The sequence below is a fragment of the Oryctolagus cuniculus genome, chromosome 13 (assembly GCF_964237555.1).
Source record: "Oryctolagus cuniculus chromosome 13, mOryCun1.1, whole genome shotgun sequence".
Lineage (NCBI taxonomy): Eukaryota > Metazoa > Chordata > Mammalia > Lagomorpha > Leporidae > Oryctolagus > Oryctolagus cuniculus.
The window spans coordinates 75,735,577-75,757,776 of NC_091444.1; the positions used below are offsets into that span (position 1 = coordinate 75,735,577).

General features: G+C 45.3%; 1 protein-coding gene across 3 annotated transcripts in view; it reads left to right on the forward strand.

Moving 5' to 3' along the window:
* Positions 1-20,975, forward strand: part of ITIH5 (inter-alpha-trypsin inhibitor heavy chain 5) — a 106,786-nt gene extending 85,811 nt beyond the window's left edge. For all 3 annotated transcript variants that reach the window (XM_070055768.1, XM_002717611.5, XM_070055769.1), the window contains exons 9-15: positions 4,154-4,322; positions 7,566-7,875; positions 11,113-11,672; positions 13,609-13,662; positions 16,448-16,564; positions 18,410-18,787; positions 20,117-20,975. In XM_070055768.1, the coding sequence (XP_069911869.1) occupies positions 4,154-4,322; positions 7,566-7,875; positions 11,113-11,672; positions 13,609-13,662; positions 16,448-16,564; positions 18,410-18,787; positions 20,117-20,412 (1,884 nt within the window). In that variant the 3' untranslated portion in view covers positions 20,413-20,975. The remainder of the gene's footprint in view (positions 1-4,153; positions 4,323-7,565; positions 7,876-11,112; positions 11,673-13,608; positions 13,663-16,447; positions 16,565-18,409; positions 18,788-20,116) is intronic.
* Positions 20,976-22,200: the final 1,225 nt, after the last annotated feature.

A 22,200-nucleotide genomic window follows, 5' to 3' on the forward strand; every position in this document is an offset into this window, starting at 1 on the left:
AGCACTTGGTTGAGACCCAACAACACCACTTGCAATCCAGCTTCCTGCTAATGTGCAGATGATGGCTTAAGTAGTTGGGTCCCTACTCCCCCCACGGGAGACCTGGATGGAGTTCTGAGCTCTTGACATTGGCCTGGCTCAATACTGTTGTCACAGGCATTTCGGGAGTGAACCAGCAGATGGAAGATCTCACGATCTTTGTCTCTCCCTCTGTCCCTTTACCTTTCATAAATAAATAAACAGATAAATAAATAAATAAATAAATAGAATGTCCTTGAGAGAGTGCTGGTATATTTTGGGTATGGATCACAGGATGCTTTGACACATTTCCTGGGGGTGGACATCAGGTTGTGGGAGGACAGGAAGCTCTACTGCCCGGCGAGTTCCCTCTGAGGAGAGGCGGCGCCGGAAAGAGAAGGGAGAGAACTGGGGGTGGGGGTGGAGGGCTGGCCCGACAAAGGGAAATAAACACTCCCATTGCCATTCTTTTCTCCTGGGAGAACTGGGGGTGGGAGGTAACCCCCTCTGTAGGATGTGAAAATGGATTAAATAAAACAGATGCATTGTTCTCATCCCTGGGTGGACGTGGGATACACACAGTGCTCTCTGCAAGGATGTTATGGGAGATAAATCTATTAATTTTTGCTGGAAACAAAGTAGATGAAACGAAGAAAGAAACAGAATCTGTTATTAACATGCATGGGCCCAGAAGGGATTCCCCAAGTGAACTGCACATTGTAATGATGCAAACTCCGGGTATTCTCAGCTCCAGCAGCCTAGGACTGCAGATTCCACTGCTGTTGGTAAAAATTTGGCCCTGGAGTTGATAAAAATTTCAGACTTCCTGTGTTTTAATCCAGGCTGTCATGTGGCATGCTACTTAACCACCTCTATGCCTCAGTTGTCCACTCTATAAAATGGGAATACTGAAATTCACTTTACCTCTGTGAGTTATACTGGATTAAGTAAGTCAGTCACCCTCGTCTTTGAACTCAACATAATATGTGGGGGTTAGAAGCGCCGAAGAAGTGACTTCAGGCCGGCACCACAGCTCAATAGGCTAATCCTCCGCCTGCAGCGCCGGCACACCGGGTTCTAGTCGGGGTGCCGGATTCTGTCCTGGTAGCCCCTCTTCCAGGCCAGCTCTCTGATATGGCCTAGCCTGGGAGTGCAGTGGAAGATGGCCCAGGTCCTGCACCCGCATGGGAGACCAGGAGAAGCACCTGGCTCCTGGCTTCGGATCAGTGTGCCGGCTGCAGCAGCCATTGGAGGGTGAACCCACGGCAAAAAGAAGACCTTTCTCTCTGTCTCTCTCTCTCTCACTGTCCACTCTGCCTGTCAAAAAAAAAAAAAAAAAAAGTGACTTCATCATTGTCAGCAGCAGCATACATCTAATGATATTAAACTCCACTGCTTTCTCAATCTGGAGATGAAGAAATGGTGGGAAGTTGTAGTGCATTAATTCAACAAGGATCAATGCAGTGGATGTTAGGTGAATGTGTGCTCAGGTTGGAAACTTCCTTTATTAAGCCCTCCTAGGAAGAATGTCATGTACATGTCTAAAAGTAGACATGTCTGGGATCATCTTCCAAGATGGATTTTGAGGCTCCTGTGCAATTCATGAATAGGATGATGAGATATGAAAATGAGCAGTTAGATACAGGATTGGAAGGCAAGTCTGAGGAGTGAAGAAGAGGGACAATTCAGAAAAGAAAAATGTGAAAATGAGGTGGTTATTTCCAAGCAAGAGAGGTAGCAGGTGCAAGACTATACGAATCTATAAAAGGAAGTCAAGGCCGAGAGTCATAAGATCTGAGCAAAGACCTACTAATTTCAGAGTAATACTTCCTTACTACAACTACCCCAGACTTGAGTTTCTTCTAAATTCTCCTGATTCCCACCAGACATGTGTGTGTGTGTGTGTGCGTGTGTGTGTATTTTACTGCATGCCTGACCCAGTTTGGAGTGTGTTTCATCTGGTACCTGATTTAATCCCCATGACAACCTGCCAAGATAGGTTCTGTTTGCATTCTAGATTTGCAGATGGGGCAACCTGGGCACAGTGAAATACGAAAGGTGAGACTAAGTGACAGGGCACACTATACAGGGCTACACAATTAGAATGAGTTGTGTTAATTTACACTAATGACCATATGCGATTCATCCTCATCCCTTCTGGACTCCATCATAGGAGACTTACATATTAAAAACAAGGAATCCCACACACACTACTTGGACAAAGCAATGATGCCCCAATTTTTTTTTTTTTTTTTGCATAGGTGATCATAGAAGACTAAAAATGTTTTCAGTGGCCATAGACACATAAAATTAATGATGTGTTATTTTGTATGCAAAATTAAGTATTGCACTGAGTTTCAGTGGAGATGGACACACTTGTGGGCATAGGTCTGATCAGTGAGAGGGGCTAAATTTTGATGTCAGAAAATTACATTTGTTCTTGAGGACCATAGGAACAGTTCCAACAAATCATCATGCTCTCTTGTCTTTTTGTTCCCAGACAGAGGAGTTAATAAGTCTCCTCAGGGCTAAGATGAAAATTAAAATTAGTACTAGAGTGAGTATCAGTACTAGGTTATTTGTCTGGGATGCTCAGGCTTGGGGAAGCAAGAGGGCCACTTCTGTCCCACAAGAGACAACACAGAGAGTAAATGGTGGACCAGGGTCAAGTCCAAACAGTCTGGCTATGAAGCCTCTGCTTCTAACCACTGAAACTGGGTGCTAGATGTCACTGTCATAGCAATTAGGTAATGGAAGTCTCTGACCTCATATGCCAAATCACTTTAAATGTCTAACAGCAACGTTGTTGTAGGAAGACAGGGTTTTCTCATGATATCTGGTGGATTGACACAGAAACTCTTGTCCAGGCTCCTGGAATGTTTCAGATTCTTCCCATGACTCGTGTCTCACCTAAACAAACACATTTTAAGCAATCAGTCCCACCTGAACTTACCTGTATCACCTCTTTGCCTTGCGGAAGTTGTCTTACTTTTTCACTTTTTCTTTCTTTCTTTTTTTTTTTTTTTTTATACAGGCAGAGTGGACAGTGAGAGAGAGAGACAGAGAGAAAGGTCTTCCTTTGCCATTGGTTCACCCTCCAATGGCCCCCGCGGCCGGCGTGCTGCAGCCGGCGCACCGCGCTGATCCGATGGCAGGAGCCAGGTGCTTCTCCTGGTCTCCCATGGGGTGCAGGGCCCAAGCACCTGGGCCATCCTCCACTGCACTCCCTGGCCACAGCAGAGAGCTGGCCTGGAAGAGGGGCAACCGGGACAGAATCCGGTGTGCCGGCGCCGCAAGGTGGAGGATTAGCCTAGTGAGCCGTGGTGCCGGCCTTACTTTTTCACTTGTTTTCAGAATGCCCTGCTTGGTCTTTTCAGCTGTCCAACTCCTTTAAGCCTTCAGATTCTTCTTTTTATGTAAAATCATCTCGAGTCTCCTCCAGTCTACAATGATTTCATAATCATTTAGATTCCTATACTAGCTTTCATCTGTACCTTCAATTGTAGTTCATGAAACACCCCTCCATTCATTTGTTCACTTGTTACACCTTTGTCTAGCATCTGTTGTATGACACTGGGGGATTTGAAGATAAAAGAGACCCACCTACCAAGGGCTTACAATCTAGTAAGGAAACGGATCACAAACAAATCATCGTTACTGTATGATTGGCACTTTTTAGGAGAAAGGACAGTGTGCACTTTAAGGAGGCAATGGTTGGCTCTCTTTGGAGAAGTTAGAAAAAGTTTCAGCTAGAGAACTGGGCACACTTAGTTGGGTTTTAAAGAATGACTAGGAGTTTGTCAGGGAAAGATGGGAATAAGGCAGCAGGAGAGGACATTCCAGCTCAAGAGAGGAGCAGTTGTAAAGACACAGAGGCCTGATACAGAGTGGTTGGAAGCAGCAAGCCAAATTTCATATGCTAAGTTCTTATTCATATTTTCTATAAAATTATTATATACTGGTGTCATTTTTCTCCTGGCCAGGTAACAAGTTCCTTGACAATTACCCAAGTGTCCTTTTATAGTAGTCCCTGAACTTGAACCCTGAGGTTGTTCCTAGTGGGCAGTTTACAAGCCAATGGGCAAGTGGACTAATGTGATTGGATATGACCCGTTTTGGTTTTCTGTTTGCCTAGACCAAGGATGCCCTCTTCACTATTCTCCATGACCTCCGACCCCAAGACCGTTTCAATATCATTGGATTTTCCAACCGAATCAAAGTGTGGAAGGACAACTTGATTTCAGTCACTCCTAACAGCATCAGGGACGGCAAAATCTACATTCACCATATGTCGCCCACTGGAGGTAAAAAGAATTTCTTCTTCTCACATTAGCATTGACGTGATAGTAGCTAATTTTCCACCAAGAGACCGGGATTCGAAAGCTGAGGATTGCAGGAAAGAAGATATCAGGTGAGAGCTTTCCCAGGAACTTATGTTCCTCTGAACTCCAACTTCATAAATTCACTGTTGCTCCAGTTATAGGGAAAATTCCTGGTGGGTGTTTGGAAGCCTGATTTGTCTGATGGATCCTGGATCATGAAGCTGCTTTTGCAAACTGTGCTTGGGTGGAGAATTAAAGGCAAATGGATGACTGACCCAGTGTTTTGTGTGCCTGGGCCCCATCACTGCAGGCAGCAGTGAGTGGAACTGCCCTGCAAAATAGGTAGACCCTTGGCAAGGCTGCAGCGGAGTGAGGAAAACGTGAATCCCTGGTGGCCTGGGAGGCGCAGTGGATGCAAAGTGTGATGGGCAGGACATTGGGCTCAGTGATCTCATGCTTGCCTTGGGTATGCTGCCCAGGTCAGGGTGCAGAGAGTTACTAAAGGAGAGAACAGATAGTAAAGAATTCTGAGAATATCAGAGAATCAGAATAGTGTGTCACCCCACTGAGCCAGCTGTAAGTTCCTCCAGCTCACAGCGTGGGTCTTATTCCTCCTGTTACTGCATCATGAGCAGAGTGAACACACCAGTGGTGCTTAGTACTGGAGTGTTTACTGGGACGGGACCTGGCCCCCTGGCTTCTTCTATTAAGGCCCTTTACACAGACACCATCTCCCAGAGTTGTCATCTTGGTTAATTATCTGGAAACATATAAAACTCCCAGTTCAGTCTTCTTCCCTCTGGGATTTTTCCATCCTCCTTATATTTATTATTTCTTATCCACAACAAAGCCCTGATTTCCCAAATGAACTTCATCTGTAGCTTGATTTTGCTCAGCCAGTGCTTTGACTTACAATAGGGTTTTCAACCAGTCTCCAAAACAGTAGGTAGTTCGGGGACTGTCTTATTCGTTGATGGGAGAAATAAAAGATTAGGTTTAATATTACGATAACGACCTCCCACAGGAAGTTGAGACTGTAAAGCCTTTGAGGGAAGAAGCTCCTCTTTATTTTTTTTGGAAGCCCATTGTGTACCTACCATGATTCCCGACATGTAGTGCATGCTTAACCAACATTGATTAAGTCAAATTATTTTAATGATGCTGCTGACTATTAGAATGATGTGAGCGTGGTGGGAAGGGATGATAAACACATTTAGAAACACGCTGATATGTAGTTTGTTTTTTTGGAATCCAAACCTTAGAAATCCACTGATTGCCTTTCTTTTTTTCTCTGCACTTCACTGCCCCAGCCTGTTCAGGTGAACAGCCATGAAATCTGCTTTTCTCTAAGGAGAGTGGCATCAGTATTGACAGCATCGATTCTGAAGCCAGCTTGCCTGGATTTGAATTCAGCTCCATTAACTGCTAGCCATTTAGCCTCTACACCTTAGTTTACTCACCTGCAAAATGGGGAGAGCCAATAGAGTTGTTGTTAGTGTGAAATGAGTTGAAATGTTGAATGCTCTTAGAGTGGTGCTGGCATTTAGGATGCCCTCTTTAAGCATCAGAGGTTGACCATTATTTTTACCCACTTGAGTAATCCCCTTTGCTCACATTTTGGTTCTTTGATGCCTCTAAATGAGCTCTTGATGGAATAAGTAGTTGGGGAAACTCTGTAGGACTGTCTCTGTGGAGAGCTCTTCATGGCTGTTGAGTGGGCAGGAGATACCCCCGCTTACCATGGGTTTGATTCCAAGCCCTGCAGTGCCTTGCTGTCCAGGTGGTATCAGGAAGCCAAATCCATTGCTTTGCCTGCATTCTCCTTGGCTTTACAATGGAGTGAGAGATTTGGCACTGTTGCTAAGTGCAGACTAAAGAGAAGACAAGCACCTGCTGGCTAATCTATGCCTGCACATCGAGAGGCAACATGAAATTAAGCTGGACATGAAGAAAGGCAAATTAATGATCCCAAAGAAATGTTAAATCCTGCTTCAGCTGTAATTCCCCCTTCCCTTTGGATGCTGTGTGCATCTTAGCAACAATTATGAACATGTTTGTCACAGATGTTGTCTTCTCTGTTTTTTTTTGTTGTTGTTGTTGTTTTTGTTTTTTTTTAGCCAGAAATTCTGGGCAATGTAAAGCAGTGAAGAAAATGATCTGGTTCCCTCAAACGTGGTACATTTTGCAGATAGATAAAAATCACTGTCAGCATGATGGATGGTGATGATAGTTATAGAACTCTATAAACTTGTCAAAAATAGTGAATTGACTTAAAATGGGTAGTTTTTCTGGTATGAAAGCTTTGTCTCAAGCGATGAAATGAAGACCATCAGTATGGACACTGTGATAGAGTGGGAGAAACCACCACTTGAAATGCCCATGCCCCATACTGGAGCACCCGTTTGAGTTCCAGTTCCTTCATTTCTGATCCATTTCTTCCTGCTGATGTGCAGGTGATGACCCAAGCACTTAGGTCCCTGCCACCCTTGGGAGACCCAGATGGAGTTGTGGGCTCCTGGCTTCTGCCTGGCCCAGCCCCAGCTGTTGCAGGCATTTGGGTAGTGAACTCTATCTCTCCTGTTCTCTGTGTCACTTTTCTTCTCAAATAAATAAGTAAAATCCATTGGAGTTAAAGTAGATGACTTTTTGGTATGTCAGTCTTAGTTTAAGACATTAAACAACACAGACAACAATGAAGGAAACAGGAGCTCATGCTACAGTAAGAATTCTCAGTTTTGCTTAGTGATGGTAGCTTAGTTGATTGACATTCTTAGCTAATCCAGAAACCTCATTTTAGCTGGTAGTTTCAGCCTCAACCAACCAGTCAAATTTTTGTTCAGCACTTGCTACAGATACAACAGACACATTAATCAGAGCTGCTAACAAGCATCATAAAGGAGGAATGGTAGGGTCAAAGGTGTAAAATTTAATACCTCCTCCATTGTGAGGTTCCAATAAGCATAGATAATCCTGAAGGTTTTTTTTTTTAATATAGTGGGATAATACTGTGCCATTTATATTCATTTAGTGTACACTTGTCAACTTTTAGACAGGCCATCTACTCTGGAATCGTCCCATAGGTGCATTTGACTTCTTTTCCCCCACAGCTCAATCCTGTCCATCATGAAAGTTGAGCATTAACTGCAGCTCTGAGTGTGCATTCGGGTGCTTGCTGTAGGAGACGTGTGGAGGAGGCCTGAACTGACCTATGTTGCTGTCCTCCAGGCACAGACATCAACGGGGCCCTCCAGACAGCCATCAGGCTGCTCAACAACTACGTGGCCCACAACGACATTGAAGACCGGAGCGTGTCCCTCATCGTCTTCCTAACAGATGGGAAACCCACTGTCGGGGAGACCCACACCCTCAAGATTCTCAATAACACTAAGGAGGCTGCCCAAGGTCGGGTCTGCATCTTCACCATCGGCATTGGGAATGACGTGGACTTCAAACTGCTGGAGAAACTGTCGCTGGAGAACTGTGGCCTCACACGGCGCGTTCACGAGGAGGAGAATGCAGGCGCACAGCTCATCGGGTCTGTGTGTGTCTGCTCAGGAACAGTGAGAGGATCTCTGAGGGGGTTGAGGGTTTGCTTCCATGAGAAACCCAGAGACGAGCCTGTTGCACTGCTCATTAACCTCATGTCTGCCAGGAATGATCAAAATAGCTCATTGCACTGTTTTGATGCCAGGCAGATGAGGCCTCAAATTCTGGTCCTGCTTTGGGCTGTTAGGCAAGATTTTAAGACTGGCTATGCCTTAGTTTCCTTATCTGTAAAATGAAGATTATGGTAAAAGTCAATGACAAATCTTTCTGTGTAAAGTATGGCACAGTAGCTTTCACAAACAAAGGGTCTTAAAAAGTTCATGGAAAATCAATATTATGAAAAGCTATGCATGGATTTCAAGATTTTTTTAAGAAGAAAATAAGCTTATATTTTAGCTCTATTTTCCACAACCTTTTTGAAGTCCCTTTGTATCAGGTATTGAGTGAGCTCTTGAGGTGAAGATTACCTTCTTGATAATTCACAGCTCTTTCTAGTTTTATTTATTCTACCCTGTGAGAGAGGTAAGAGAGGTAGTGTTATTTTCATTTTGAATACTAGCTAAATGACCATGCTTTTACCTAGCAGAAATTATAACTTAGGTTCTGGAGTATTTTCCCAGTTAGAACTCAATGATGTTGTTCAATAGTCTATTTCTTTGTTGTTGAATCAGTGAACTGCCAATTCCCAGTTCCGCATTTCATGCTTCAGTCTGCACTGTGGCATGTATGATACAGATCTAAAAGGAAAAGTGAGGTTTTGGTATATTTATGGATACTTCATAGCTATAATCAATGCAAATGTGTTCTTTTTTTAAATTTTTTTTGACAGGCAGAGTGGACAGTGAGAGAGAGAGACAAAGAGAAAGGTCTTCCTTTGCCGTTGGTTCACCCTCCAATGGTGGGTGCACCACGCTGATCTGATGGCAGGAGCGAGGTGCTTCTCCTGGTCTCCCATGGGGTGCAGGGCCCAGGCACCTGGGCCATCCTCCACTGCACTCCCGGGCCACAGCAGAGAGCTGGCCTGGAAGAGGGGCAACCGGGACAGAATCCGGCGCCCCGACAGGGACTAGAACCTGGTGTGCCGGCGCCGCAAGGCGGAGGATTAGCCTAGTGAGCCGTGGCACTGGCCCGCAAATGTGTTCTTGATAAATCTAATTGGAGGTCTCTAAGGCGTGCAATAAAGATGTGCCATCTAAAAATGACAGAATAGTTCTCTTCAGGACAGGCTGGCTTCTGCCCCACAAAAGCATTCAGAGAGTCAGGTTCATTCCATCTTATTGTTCTGCTTCCCTTAGTGTTGTCTTAATTAGGTCAGTATCACTTCTGTTTCTCAGCCTTCAAAAGGGGCACATGAAAGAAAAGCCATGCAAGACATTTTCTCTTGAGCAAGTGTTGTGGAAGTGGGCACATTCACTTCTATTCATATTCCATCAGTGAAGGCATAGTCACCTGGCCTTATATGGCCAAGCTGGAGGCTTGGAAATTAGTTAGGAGCTGGATGGGCATGTGCTCAGTTAGAATTCAGTTGTCATGAAAGAAGGAGAGGAGATCTAAGAGACTACCAAAGCAATACTCTGTACATCCTGATTTTATGGATGAAAAACTGAAGTTCAGAGAGGTTAGGTCACGTGTCCCAAGACACATGGCAAGCAAGGGGCTGGGGTGGAAGTGCAATGCCACAGCCCATGCTCTGCAGATCTTTGGAAAGGGGCTTAGTGGTCTACTTACTTGACAAGAAGCAGCCACAGAGCACAACGATGAAAAAACTGATGCAAGCAAATGCTGCATCATCCAAAAGCTTCAGGTCCAGCAAAGTCAGATTTCTCAAGTATAACGTGCTGCTTAAGACACAAGCGACTTCAAAGAGTTCGTGGACAATGGGCTGAAAAAATAACTTTATTTTGGTGTGAAAAATTATTTAAATCCTTGAAATTTTTCATAATACACATTTTCCATGAAGTACCATTGTATGTATTTGATTTTAAGAAAATTATTATTATTTTAAAGGCTTATTTATTTATTTGAAAGAATTACAGTGAGGGAGGGAGAGACAGAGAGAGGAGAGGAGAGGTATCTTCCTTCTGCTGATTCACTCCCAAAATGGCCATAATAACCAGGGCTGAGCCAGGATCCAGGAGCTTCATTCAGGTTTCCCATGTGGGCGCAGGGGCCCAAGCATCTGGACCATCCTCTGCTGTTGTCCCAGACACATTAACAGGGAGCTGGATCAGAAGTGGAGCAGCTGGGATTCGAACTAGTGCCCATATGGGATGCTGGTGCTGCAAAGGGTGGCTTCACCTGCTGTGTCACAGTGCTGTCCCCAGAAAAATATCGTTATTAAAGTCTGTTTGGGAAACTTAGGTGAGTACAAAGGAAATTTGCCAACTAGTTGATGAATCTTGAAATTGTATCATGTGAAAAATAGGCAGTTGTGCAATTGTGGTTTGATTTGGCTGTATAAAGACTTCAAGGAACCTACAGCACTGCTTTTTAAGCATGTACATGGCTGTCATGTTGAAGGTGGATCAGACTAACCTTGTGTTGCTCCAGCAGCTATCCAGACCAATGGGTAGAAACTTCTGGGAGAAAGATTTTAGTCTACTGTACGGTGGTTCTTTCTCATCAGCAGAGGAGTTGAAAAGGAGGCTCCGATGGGGCCAGTGTTGTGGTGTCATGGCTAACACCACCACTTGGGATGCTGGCATCCCATATGGGTGCCAGTCCATATCCCTACTGCTCCACTTCCTATCCAGCTCTCTATTAATGGCCTGGGAAAAACAATGGAAGATGGCCCAAATGTTTGGGCCCCTGACACCCATGTGAGAGACCCAGATGAAGCTCTTGGCTTCTGGATTTGGTGCAACCTAGTGCTGGCCATTGTGGACATCTGGGGAATGAACCAGTGGATGGAAGCGCTCTCTCTCTCTCTCTCTCTCTTGCTCTCTCTGTCCCCACCCCCCATAGCTCTGACTTTCAAAAAAAAAAAAAAACTTAAAAAAAAGAAAAAAGAAAGAAAAAAAAAATAGGTTCAGAATCCTTGAGAGAGAGAGGGTGCATTTTCACCTGTGTTATTGAGGCTACTGCCGAATTATCTCCTCCGAGAACTACACTGTTGGACTTGATCACTTCTAAAATCAGCTTCACCCCTCTGAGAGTCAGTAATTTCTACTCTGCCTGCAGCCAGAGAAAGGCCTTGATTCTCTCTCTTGCTATTCTTCTACTGCAGGTTCTACGACGAGATCAGGACCCCTCTCCTTTCTGACATCCGCATGGATTATCCCCCTGGCCTGGTGGAGCAGGCCACCAAAACTCTGTTTCCCAACTACTTCAATGGCTCAGAGATCATCATTGCTGGGAAGCTGACAAACAAGAAGTTGGATCAATTGCATGTGGAGGTCACGGCCAGCAACAGTAAGAAATTCGTCATCCTGAAGAAGGATGTGCCTGTGGGGCCCCGGAAGGTGGGGAGTGACGTCCCAGGAAGCCCCAGGCCTCCAGGGGATGGTGAAGGGGGTTCCAATCACATTGAGCGTCTCTGGAGCTATCTCACCGTGAAGGAGCTGCAGAGTTCCTGGCTGCAGAGCGATGATGAGCAGGAGAAAGAGCGACTGAGGCAGAGGGCCCAGGCCCTGGCAGTGAGCTATCACTTCCTCACCCCTTTCACCTCCATGAAGCTGAGGAAGTCAGCAGCTCATGTGGATGGGCTAGAGGACACTCATGGCATGTCGGCGGCCATGGGACCTGAAACAGTGATGCAGAGCTTGCGAGGAGCTGGTGCACAGTCAGGTAAGACAGCCCCAGTGGTGGCCAAATGGGACGAATGTGGGGCCCAGATGCCAACCTGAGCTCCTTGTAAGGCCATGGTAGCCCCAGCAGGAGTCTTTTATCTTATCATACTGTAACACCCTACATGCAGCTTATAGTTCTTCAGAGTATCTTTGATTGTTGCATTTGATTTGTTAGAAAGCGTGTTTCTCTGGAGAACTGAGACAAGATGGCATCTGGCTCAGAAATGTTGCCCAATAAAGTCAGCCCATCAGTAAATCATCAATACGTTGAGGGCCTATCACATGCCAGAGATTATTGGAGGCACCAAGATGACCAAACAAATAAAAATGCTGATTTTTAGTGTCTTTTTCTATTTTCAAGTACATTGGAGTTATGCCATTTTATGTGTATGCTCGATTTTATTTTCTTGAGAATGTCTGTGAGGAGACCCAAGCAAGGACTCTAGAGATAATCTACGCTTTGCAATCAATCACTCAGAATCCAACAGAAGCAGCCACAGTCTGTGTCAGTGCGATCTGGACTGGGGGTGATGGGTGAGGAATTGGCAGAGACAAGGGCAGGAGAAGAGAATGGCATTTAGACTAAAGCAGAGGATGGTATTCTGTGTAGTAGTCATTTGTGGAAACTAGCATCTTTCTGCTGTGTCAGGTTGCATTCTCTAGGGGAGAGAACTGAAGGGCTCACAAGGCACCCATTAGTACCTTTGCATTTATTCCTCACACTCTAAACTCTGAGAAGCATCTAGATGTGGTAGAGAGAGCATGACGTAAACATCTGCCCATCATCCTGACCAGATGTTGGGCTTTGGGCAGGTTTCCAAACCTCTCTGAGCTTCCAATCCTTCACCTGTGAAATGGGCATGATAACTTTGTTAATTAAAATTTTCATTTTATTTACTTGAAATTCAGAACTGGAAAGAGAGAGAGAGAAAGAGAGAGAGAGAGAGAATTATCTTCCATCTGCTGGTTCATTTTCCAAAGAGCCACAAAGGCTGGAGCTGGGCAGATCCGAAGCCAAGTCAAGAGCTTCCTCTGGGTTTCCCTTGCAGGTGCAGGGGCCCAAGCACTTGGGCCATATTCCACTGCTTTCTCAGGCCATATCAGAGAGCTATATCAGAAAAGGAGCAGCCAGGACAGCAGCTGGTGCCCATGTAGGATGCCGGCACCACAGGCAGAGGCTTAGCCTACTATGCCACAGCACTGGCCCCTGGAAGTTTTTCATCTTGTAAATCTGAAACTATACCCATTAGACCACAACTCTCCATTTCCCTCTCATCTCAGAACCATATCTTCAGTGGGATGGATTATTTCTCACTATTACATATATAGAAATCACAGAAAAGAGACATATTACCCAATTTATCAAAGAATAAAGTAACCCATCCTCCATGTTTTCCACAATATTTGTGTTTTGAGATAATGCTTCCTCTAGAAGAGGAACAAATGATGTTTTTATTTATTTATTTATTTTTTTATTTTTGACAGGCAGAGTGGACAGTGAGAGAGAGAGACAGAGAGAAAGGTCTTCCTTTGCCGTTGGTTCACCCTCCAATGGCCGCCGCGGCCGGCGCGCTGCAGCCGGCGCACCGCGCTGATCCGATGGCAGGAGCCAGGAGCCAGGTGCTTTTCCTGGTCTCCCATGGGGTGCAGGGCCCAAGCACCTGGGCCATCCTCCACTGCACTCCCTGGCCACAGCAGAGGGCTGGCCTGGAAGAGGGGCAACCGGGACAGAATCCGGCGCCCCGACCGGGACTAGAACCCGGTGTGCCGGTGCCGCTAGCAAATGATGTTTTAAAACAGTTTTTTTTTTTTTTTTTTTTTTTTGCTCTCTTAAGTTACAACAAAATCTGTGTTTGATTAACTTCTCCCCATACTCCTCACTGAATCCTCTTTACATAAGTAATAGTGGTATTCTCTTCCATCTCCTTTTTCAGGAGCTACACTCAAGAAACCGTTTGACCCAAGAATTAAAATATCGAAAACATCAGGTAAAGGAAAGGATGCGGTTGTGTGTGGATGGACCGCAGGGGATGCTTAGACAAAGAGCACCCAGGAATTCTCTTAAGCCGATTAAAACGCCAGCTCACAGGACAAAGCTTCCTGACCCATACTTGTATTTAATTAGCCCACGCCAGCATCAAGCAGATGCTAAGAACCAGGCCATCATTTAGCCACTACATAAACACCAAGGAGATAACATGATCCCAACGGAACCTGGCAAGAGCCCGAGAGGAGAATAGGTGGATAAGAGAGGCGCGTTTTGATCCTTATTGAGTTTAAAAGACATTTGTTTTAGAGATCTGAAGTGTGCATGTGTCCAGCCTCTGGTGTTACGTCTGAAAAGATGGTTACAAAAATCAAAATGCCTGGTGTGAGAAGCAGGATATGTTTTTGTTTTTAAGTCCTTGGCTTTAGAACGCAAGAGGGATTCAAAATGTCAAAACATTTCCTCTTGCCAGCTTCCTGGGGTTATAACAAAAGTCCAGATGGAACAGTAATGTATGGGACTGGGTTTTATTCTTGCAGGGTCCAAATCTTCCCTTGTTAAGTCCGATCATCCCCTTTCTGTGGATGGGCTGCACGTGCGTGTTCTTAAAGTCGGGGACATCCCTGGGATTAGCTACGGGGGTAGAGACTGCAGTCTCCAGTGGACAGCGCATCATGCTTTTGGAAACACATGTGCTTTATGGAATGCAAGAAAGCTTTCCTCTTGGACGCTGCCTGGAGTCATGACTTTCAGACCCCTCCCCCGCTTTTTGGAACAGGCAACATTTTTCCCGTTACAGTGAGTTGGATGATTTGAGTAAAAATGATGTGGCAGGCACACATAGACACTCTCAGCATGGTCAGCTAAGCTGCAATCACACCTAAAGAGAGCCTGTGGACACGGGATGTTTGCCTCCTCCAGCCAGATGCCATTTGTTTTTCCATCAAGAGAAATAAATATGTTGTGTTTCTTGATGTGTTGCCATTCATGGGGTGATTGAGGCACTTAGCAGCCAGATTAGATTCTCTCAATGGCCCTCCCGAGTGATGCTGGAGAGAAAGAATTTTCCAGCAGTTATGAGCTTGAAAAGATGAGACTACTCATGGCCCCTACCTCCGGCATGCACAGGGTCATGTACACACATGCGCACATACACATGAAGTAGACAGACACTGAGGAACATGGTGCAGTTGGTGTACAAATGAGAAGGAAATGAAATCTCCAACCCAGTAAGAAAAGACAACTGATATAGACCCTTGGGAAATGTTCTGTCTGTATGGGAGAAGCAAGGCTGTTCCTCTTTAACAGAGAGAAACATGAGGAGAATGAACAAGAACTATGGGACAGCTGAACTTTGTGTTCTCATCTGGGCAAAAAAAAGAACATTGAGAGTAGTAAAGTCAGTGTGACCCCAAGGAAGAATTTCTATCACCATCACCAACTCTACTGACTGACCTCCTGCTGACTCCTTATGGTTCATTTGTCACTGCTTCCAAACTGGGCTTGGCTATTAGAGCTTGCTTGTGAGGACTGTGTGCCACTGATGCTGTGAATATTCCCGAGATAGCCTACAGCTTCCTGGGAGGAGTGCCCTTGAGCTCCTGTAGTCCGAAAGGAAGAGTCCCCATTCAGATACCTTCACAGGGGCAGTTATAGGTCAAAAAGAGTGATATGGCAAATCCACATAAGCCACTGAAGAACGTGGACTCAGTAGTAGTTGAGGGTAGATGGTAGCATCTCTTCCTTTTCATACCCTTCTGTATTAGCCTGTTTTTTGTTGTTGTAACAAAATACTGGGTATTTATAAATCTAGGTACTTACAAAGAAAAAAGATTTATTTGGCTCGCTGTTTTGGAGGCAGAAAGTTCAGTATTAGGCGGTCTCATCTGTCCAGCCCCTGGTCAGGGCCCCCTTGACTCTGTCACAACATGATGGGTGGCATCATGGTGGGAGTGCGTGAGAGAGGGAAAGGTCTCAAGGTGAGATGTACCTTGAGAGTAGGGAGGGGCAAGTCTTGCTCTTTTTAAAAGTTTTATTTATTTGTTTATTTGTATTTATTGGAAAGGCAAATCATCAGAGAAAGAGAGAGAGATTCTCCATCTGGTTCACTCCCCAGAACTCCCCACAACTGCAGCTGGCCTGGGCCAAAGCCAAGAGCCCAGAATTCCATCCAGGTCTCCCCAAGTCTCCCATGTGGAAGACCCGAATACTTGAGCCATCACCTGCTGCCTTCCAGGTAGCACATTATCAGGGAGTTGAAAGGGAAGTGGAGCAAGGATTCAAACCCCAGCACTCCAGTATGAGATGCAGGCATCTTAGGGAGCATGTTAGCTACTGTGCCCTAACACCTACCCCTTCTTGCTCTTTTTATAACCACCCTCTTTCACAAGAGCTAGTGTCCCACCTTCTACTAAGTCTCACCTCTTAAAGATGTCACTGCGTCCTAATACTACCACCTTAGTGACCAAGCATCCAACACACGAATCCTTGAGGGGCACATACAAACCATATCCCAAACATAGTACCCTCTTACCTCTCTCAGAGCTTAATTTTCTGTTTAATTAAAGTATGGTGAAGAAGCATTAGAAGACCTGGAATCAAATATTTTCCTTTACTACATGCTAACTGGGACATTCTCCTCATTTAGGAATTAAGGATGCCACCCTTCTAGGACTATTAGGATTAAATATGTTATTTCAGAGAAAATATCAAGTGGTGCTTATGCTATTAGATATGTGTGCAGTAAATGTCATTCTTTTCTTCCCCTTTTTTTCCCGGCCCTGCAGTGGACGGGGATCCTCACTTTGTGGTGGATTTCCCCTTGAGCAAGCTCACAGTGTGCTTTAACATTGATGGAGAGCCCGGGGACATCCTCCGGCTGGTCTCTGACCACATGGATTCCGGTGAGTTCTGCCCTTCCTGTGGCATCCTTGACAAGGACCAGGTAGATATTATATCCCTCTCTGTTCTGCAGATGAATGTTCAAGTCATATAAGGGCACCTCATGGATGCTCCTTGGCTACTGTAGATGACTAAGTAAGGAATTGGACTTGAAGTCAGAATGACATGTTTAAATGGATATTTTATGACTTAAGTGTTGTTTGGCCTTGAGCATATGTCGTAAGAGGTACAGTTGTAGATAGTGATACTCTGCTAGCCTCATAGGGCTGTTATAAAGTAGATCAAATTAAACAGTGGATATGAAGTTGCCTTATAGGTGCTCAATGCTATACAAATTCATGACATCATTCTCCTTATGTTTTTCCTTTTGAAAGCTGTGCAAGGGGGGAAGCAAGGGTTCAAGTTGATTCATTTCAGCTCCTTGATGATTTAGATGGAAGGCCCAGATGTTAGTCACACAGCTGTGGGCCGTGATCACACCCAAATATAAGGGGCCCTGGTTCCCTTCTATCTGTAGAGTTTTTTGAATTCAATACAGATAGTAACGCCTGGGACTGGCCGTGTAGACAGCCACCTGGCCTGGCTCTGTGCAAATGTACTGGCATTTCTCAGTGCTGAGAAAATGGGTGTCTTGGAAAGGTCATGTGCCGAGGGTACCCAGCTGGGTGACATGTATGATGTAACTGTTTAAATTTTGATCTGGGGACTCCTTTGCCATTTATCTTCTTGCAGAGTTCTCTAGCCTCAGGGCCAACTGTCTAATGTTTCTAATTTTGCAGGACTTAGGAAGAAGGTCAGGGCCTAACTGTACCCCTCTGTGGAAGTACACCTCTCCTAGGGGCAGTGCCCATGGCTTCTGCATTGTTCAAGAAGTCCTTGATGGGAACTGAGCCCAGTGATGCCTGGAGCCTTGTGGCTGAAGATCAGGGGCTCTGCTCATGGGGGAATTCTCTTCTTGTCTTGACCTCTTACTCAAGAGAAGGCCCTTTTCTCATTGGGTGTCTAAGAAGTTATAAGTCAAGATTTATTAGGAAGATTAGCCCCAAAGCAGGGAAATAAGAATAGCTGATCTTTTGTTATTGCAAATTGCCTCTTTGTCTGACAGGAAAACACATTTTATATGCATCATCGAATTCATTCCGGCACATCTCCTGTGCAATTGCCATCTGTTTGCTGTTCAGCTGGACAGCGTGGACCCCTAGGGGCTGGCTTACAGGCCTTGCTGAAGTCCAGAAAAGTGCAGTTATGTTCATTATGATGAAGGAAAAAATAAAGCAGTTGCATTTAATGGCCAGTTTTAGCTTACACATAGACTTCTGGGAGCCTCAGAAAGATTTTATTAGGTTTTACATTCTTAACATTTTATAGATGAGGAAACCAAGGCTCAATTGTTTTTCAAGGACTTGTCTGAGAATCAATACCTAGTAAGAGGAAAAACTGAGTTTTCAGAATACAAAGGTCTAACCTTTGCATTTTACCACTCTGCTCAATGATATCACCAGATCTCAAAACTGGTAGCTACAAAATACACCTCAGGTTAGCATAAGACTTTGCTCCTGAAACAGACTAGACTGAGAGCTAACACACATGGAAGCCACTTTGTTTGACATCTTCTTTTCCCTACCCCAATGGACTGGTCCGTCATCGGGTGCTGAGAGGGGGGAATTCACTCATGGCTTCACTCATTCACTCATTGCATAACTGCCAAGAATCCTCTGTGTGTGAGTTAGACATCATTCATCGTTTTAGAGGAGCAAGAATGAGTAAGGAAATTCTGACTAGCTGCCATCAGCAGGAAAATGGAGATAGTTTTTGTAACCATTGTTCTCTTCCCCTCAACTTTTGAGGTGTGACAGTGAATGGAGAATTAATCGGGGCCCCTGCTCCTCCCAACGGTCACAAGAAACAGCGCACTTACTTCCGCACCATCACTATCCTCATCAATAAGCCGGAGAGGTCTTATCTCGAGATCACACCAAGCAGAGTCATCCTGGATGGTGGGGACAGGCTGGTCCTCCCCTGCAACCAGAGCGTGGTGGTGGGGAGTCGGGGGTTGGAGGTGTCGGTGTCTGCCAATGCCAATGTCACCGTCACCATCCAGGGCACCATTGCCTTCGTCATCCTCATCCACCTCTACAAAAAGCCTGCACCCTTCCAGCGAAACCACCTGGGCTTCTACATCTCCAACAGCAAAGGCCTTTCCAACAACTGCCATGGACTGTTAGGTAGGCAGCTGCTCTCTTCTTTACGTTGGGTTGAGAGGACAGAAGTAAACCCCCCACGGTGAAGCTAATATTGCCAATATATTTAGCTTGATTGAGAAATTCAGTAAGAATGGGGTCCATATATATGTAAAGTTGTTCATATATGTAGGATATTGGTTCTGGGACACCTGCCCCCCCTTGACTACCCAAAGGATACTCAAGTCTCTTATGTAAAATAATGTGATAAATGCATGTCACCTATGGGTATCCTCCCAAATACTTTAAATCAACTCCAGACTAATGTCAAGAAAAATAGTCTGTATGTGTTCAGTACAGGCACAACCATTGCAGACCTAAATATGTAGTACATGTCAGCAACAACATAATATTTAATTGAATAATATTTATTGAATAATATTTATTGAATCCATAGATGGGGAGCTCACAGGTACAGAGGGCCAACTGTATTCATAGTAATTAATAATGAATTAGATTTGTTGCCTCCCATGACTTTCTGGAACTAAAGTGGGGTTTAGTTCTCCCTAGTCTCCTGGGAAAGCAAAGAAAGGAATGGAGAGCAATCATCTTAAGGTCTGGCTCCTTACCCCTCAGCTAAAAGGCACCCCACAGCCCAGCACCAGCATGAAAGGTATCTGCTGATCCCTTCCACATGGCCGTCAGCAGCAGACAGGCCATTTTGGCTGACTTTCTTCAATGTGCAATTTCATGTGGGCCCCTTTCCCAAAAATAGAGAGTGAGCCATTGCCAGGGCTCAGTTTAGAAAGCAGGATTTCCTGGCACTTGGGCTGGATGCGTTTTGCAGAGCCTGGTTGCCAAGCATTAGCTCCCACTCAGAGATGCAGATCTGTGTTCTTTTAGCCTGAGCTATGCCCTTATTTGACCTGGAGAATCCTGAGGATGAGAGTTAGCAATGAATTTTACTGACGGTGTCCTGGTGCAGGCCCACCAAATGGATTCTAGGGAGAGGGATTTCTAACCAGGGAGGAAAGAGGGAACCCCTGACCCCACTTCCCTGTTTAACTGTCCTCCAGACTCTGTGGGAGACGGATTATCTCCATTGGTTGGTTAGGTAACCAGCCAGCATTAGCCATTGGGCAGCTTCCAGAAGAGGCAGCCACAGTGAATGAAAGGTCGGCCCTCTCTGCTGTATATGCTCCAGGGTACGTGGATCTGTCACTGGCACTGGATCATGTGTGACTGCCTTCTAGGGAGTCTAACCTAGAATTGTGGTCAGTTACAATCCCTCCTGCCACTGATATCATTGAAATTAGACTTCAACCTGACATCGTCTGCGTTGTCCTTACATAGGATGCTTCTCTGTCCTCCCAGGTCAGTTCCTGAACCAAGATGCCAAACTCATAGAGGATCCTGCAGGGCTCAGCAAGAATCTTACACATCCTCCACTCCCTCAGGCAGAAGGGAGGTCTGAGACCATTCTAAAGGTGAAAGGGCATCGAGTCCCAGTGGTCTGGAAACAAAGGAAGATCTACAATGGGGAAGAGCAGATAGACTGCTGGTTTGCCAGGAACAATGCAGCCAAACTGATTGATGGCGAGTATAAGGATTACCTGGCATCTCATCCATTCGACACAGAGACAGCACTGGGAACATCTAGGGGACTCTGAAACTGGCAGCCTTAACGATGTGTGCACAACAGCGAGGTGATTTTAGGAGACCCCATGGTAGAGTGCTTCTTGTCTCTCGCGCATGTCTGGTCTCTTGGAAATGTGCTTACCCTGATGGAGTATAGGTATGACGTCTGCTTGAATGACATACAGGGGCAAGAAGCTTGAGTGAAAATATTATTTCTTTCTGCTTTCCCTTCCTGCTTCTCCACCCCTCATTCCCCCATCTACAGTAGAGAAACGTGTTAGCACAAAAGAGAAAAGGGTCACGGTTAAAAGCAAAAAAGTCTGTATGTTGTATCCGTTGGCTTATCCAGCTTGTAGCCTGCCATAAAATAAGCTTTCCTGATGAAGGAAGGTTGCTGCATAACTTGTTTTCTCCGTGGAAATGGCCAAATTTGGCTGATCTGCTTTTTGCCTCATGTTCAGGCTTAGGAATCTCCTTTTGGTGTTATGGTGTTCTCCAGATGTGCAGCCAACCTCTGTCTCAAAGGAATCTCCCATGGAGCCCACACCACTGGTCATGAAAACATCAAATAAATGTGATCCCTGTAAATCATTAAGCTTTTTCTTAGGACATGATTTTCTTCGGCTATGCTATCTTGCTCTCAAAAGTTGGTTTTCCTCTTGTAAAAAAAAATGGATTGAAATTAAAAAGTCTCCATCCCAGATACCGATCTCTGTAAACCACTTCACTTGCCAGCGGCTTTTCTTCAGTTTATTCCAATAAGTGAAGTGGTTTTAATAAACAGGACAATTCCATGTGGTTGTTTTATAACTGGCTTGTCTGGTGCTAGAGAGTTGGCCAGCGGAATGACAAAACCTTTTACTTAGAGTTCTTCAGCCTTTGTCATAATTCCTGGAGGCTTTTTTTGCTTGTAGCCTTCTAGGTGATGATAAATTATGTGTGTGTGTGGTGCTGGGGTGGTGGCGAGAGAACACAGAGGGAGCCCATCAGCCTGCTTGCTGCTTCTCAGCAGGAAGAGGGTATATGCTTAGAAATCTACAAAGACTCCACCTGTTTCCCACAGACAAAAACCTGGCGATCAGCATGAACAAGGGGCTTTGGTTCTAGAACATGGACAAATAGCATCCCCTAAAGACAGGATTGCAGTCAGGGCTACCACTGTGACGCAGTGGGTTAAAGCCCTGGACTGCAGCGCCGGCATCCCATATGGTCACTGGTTCGAGTCCCGGCTGCTCCACTTCTGAACCAACTCTCTACTATGGCCTGGGAAAGCAGTAGAAGATGACCCAAGTCTTTGGGCCACTGCACCTGCTTGGGAGACCCGAAAGAAGCTCCTGGCTTCGAATCATCTCAGCTCCGGCCGTTGCTGTCATTTGGGGAATGAAGCAGCAGATGGAAGACCTCTCTCTCTCTCTCTCTGTCTCTACCTCTCTCTGTACCTGTCTTTCAAATAAATGAAATAAATCTTTTAAAAAAAAATTGCAATTGAAAGGGCTTCAAAAGCCAATGAATGTCACCCTCCCCTTTCTGAACACCCCCTGGAGAGCCTTCTCAATGAGAAGTGAGGCTAGGGAGGACCCTAAAGCCCCACTCCTTACTCACAAAGTTCTCACTCTTTGATCTTCTTGGTCTTCTCAGGGACACTTGGCGTGAAGAGTATAGTCAGGAAGCAGATGGATGTGGGGATGGGAACCCTTGAGCCAAACAGCAGGGAAAGAACAGTTGTGGTCAGGGAAATAGAATAGTTTGATGTGAGCCAGAATGGAAGAGTCTGATGCTGGCCTCACGGGAGGTGATGATGCCGGAGGAGCCTGTGCATG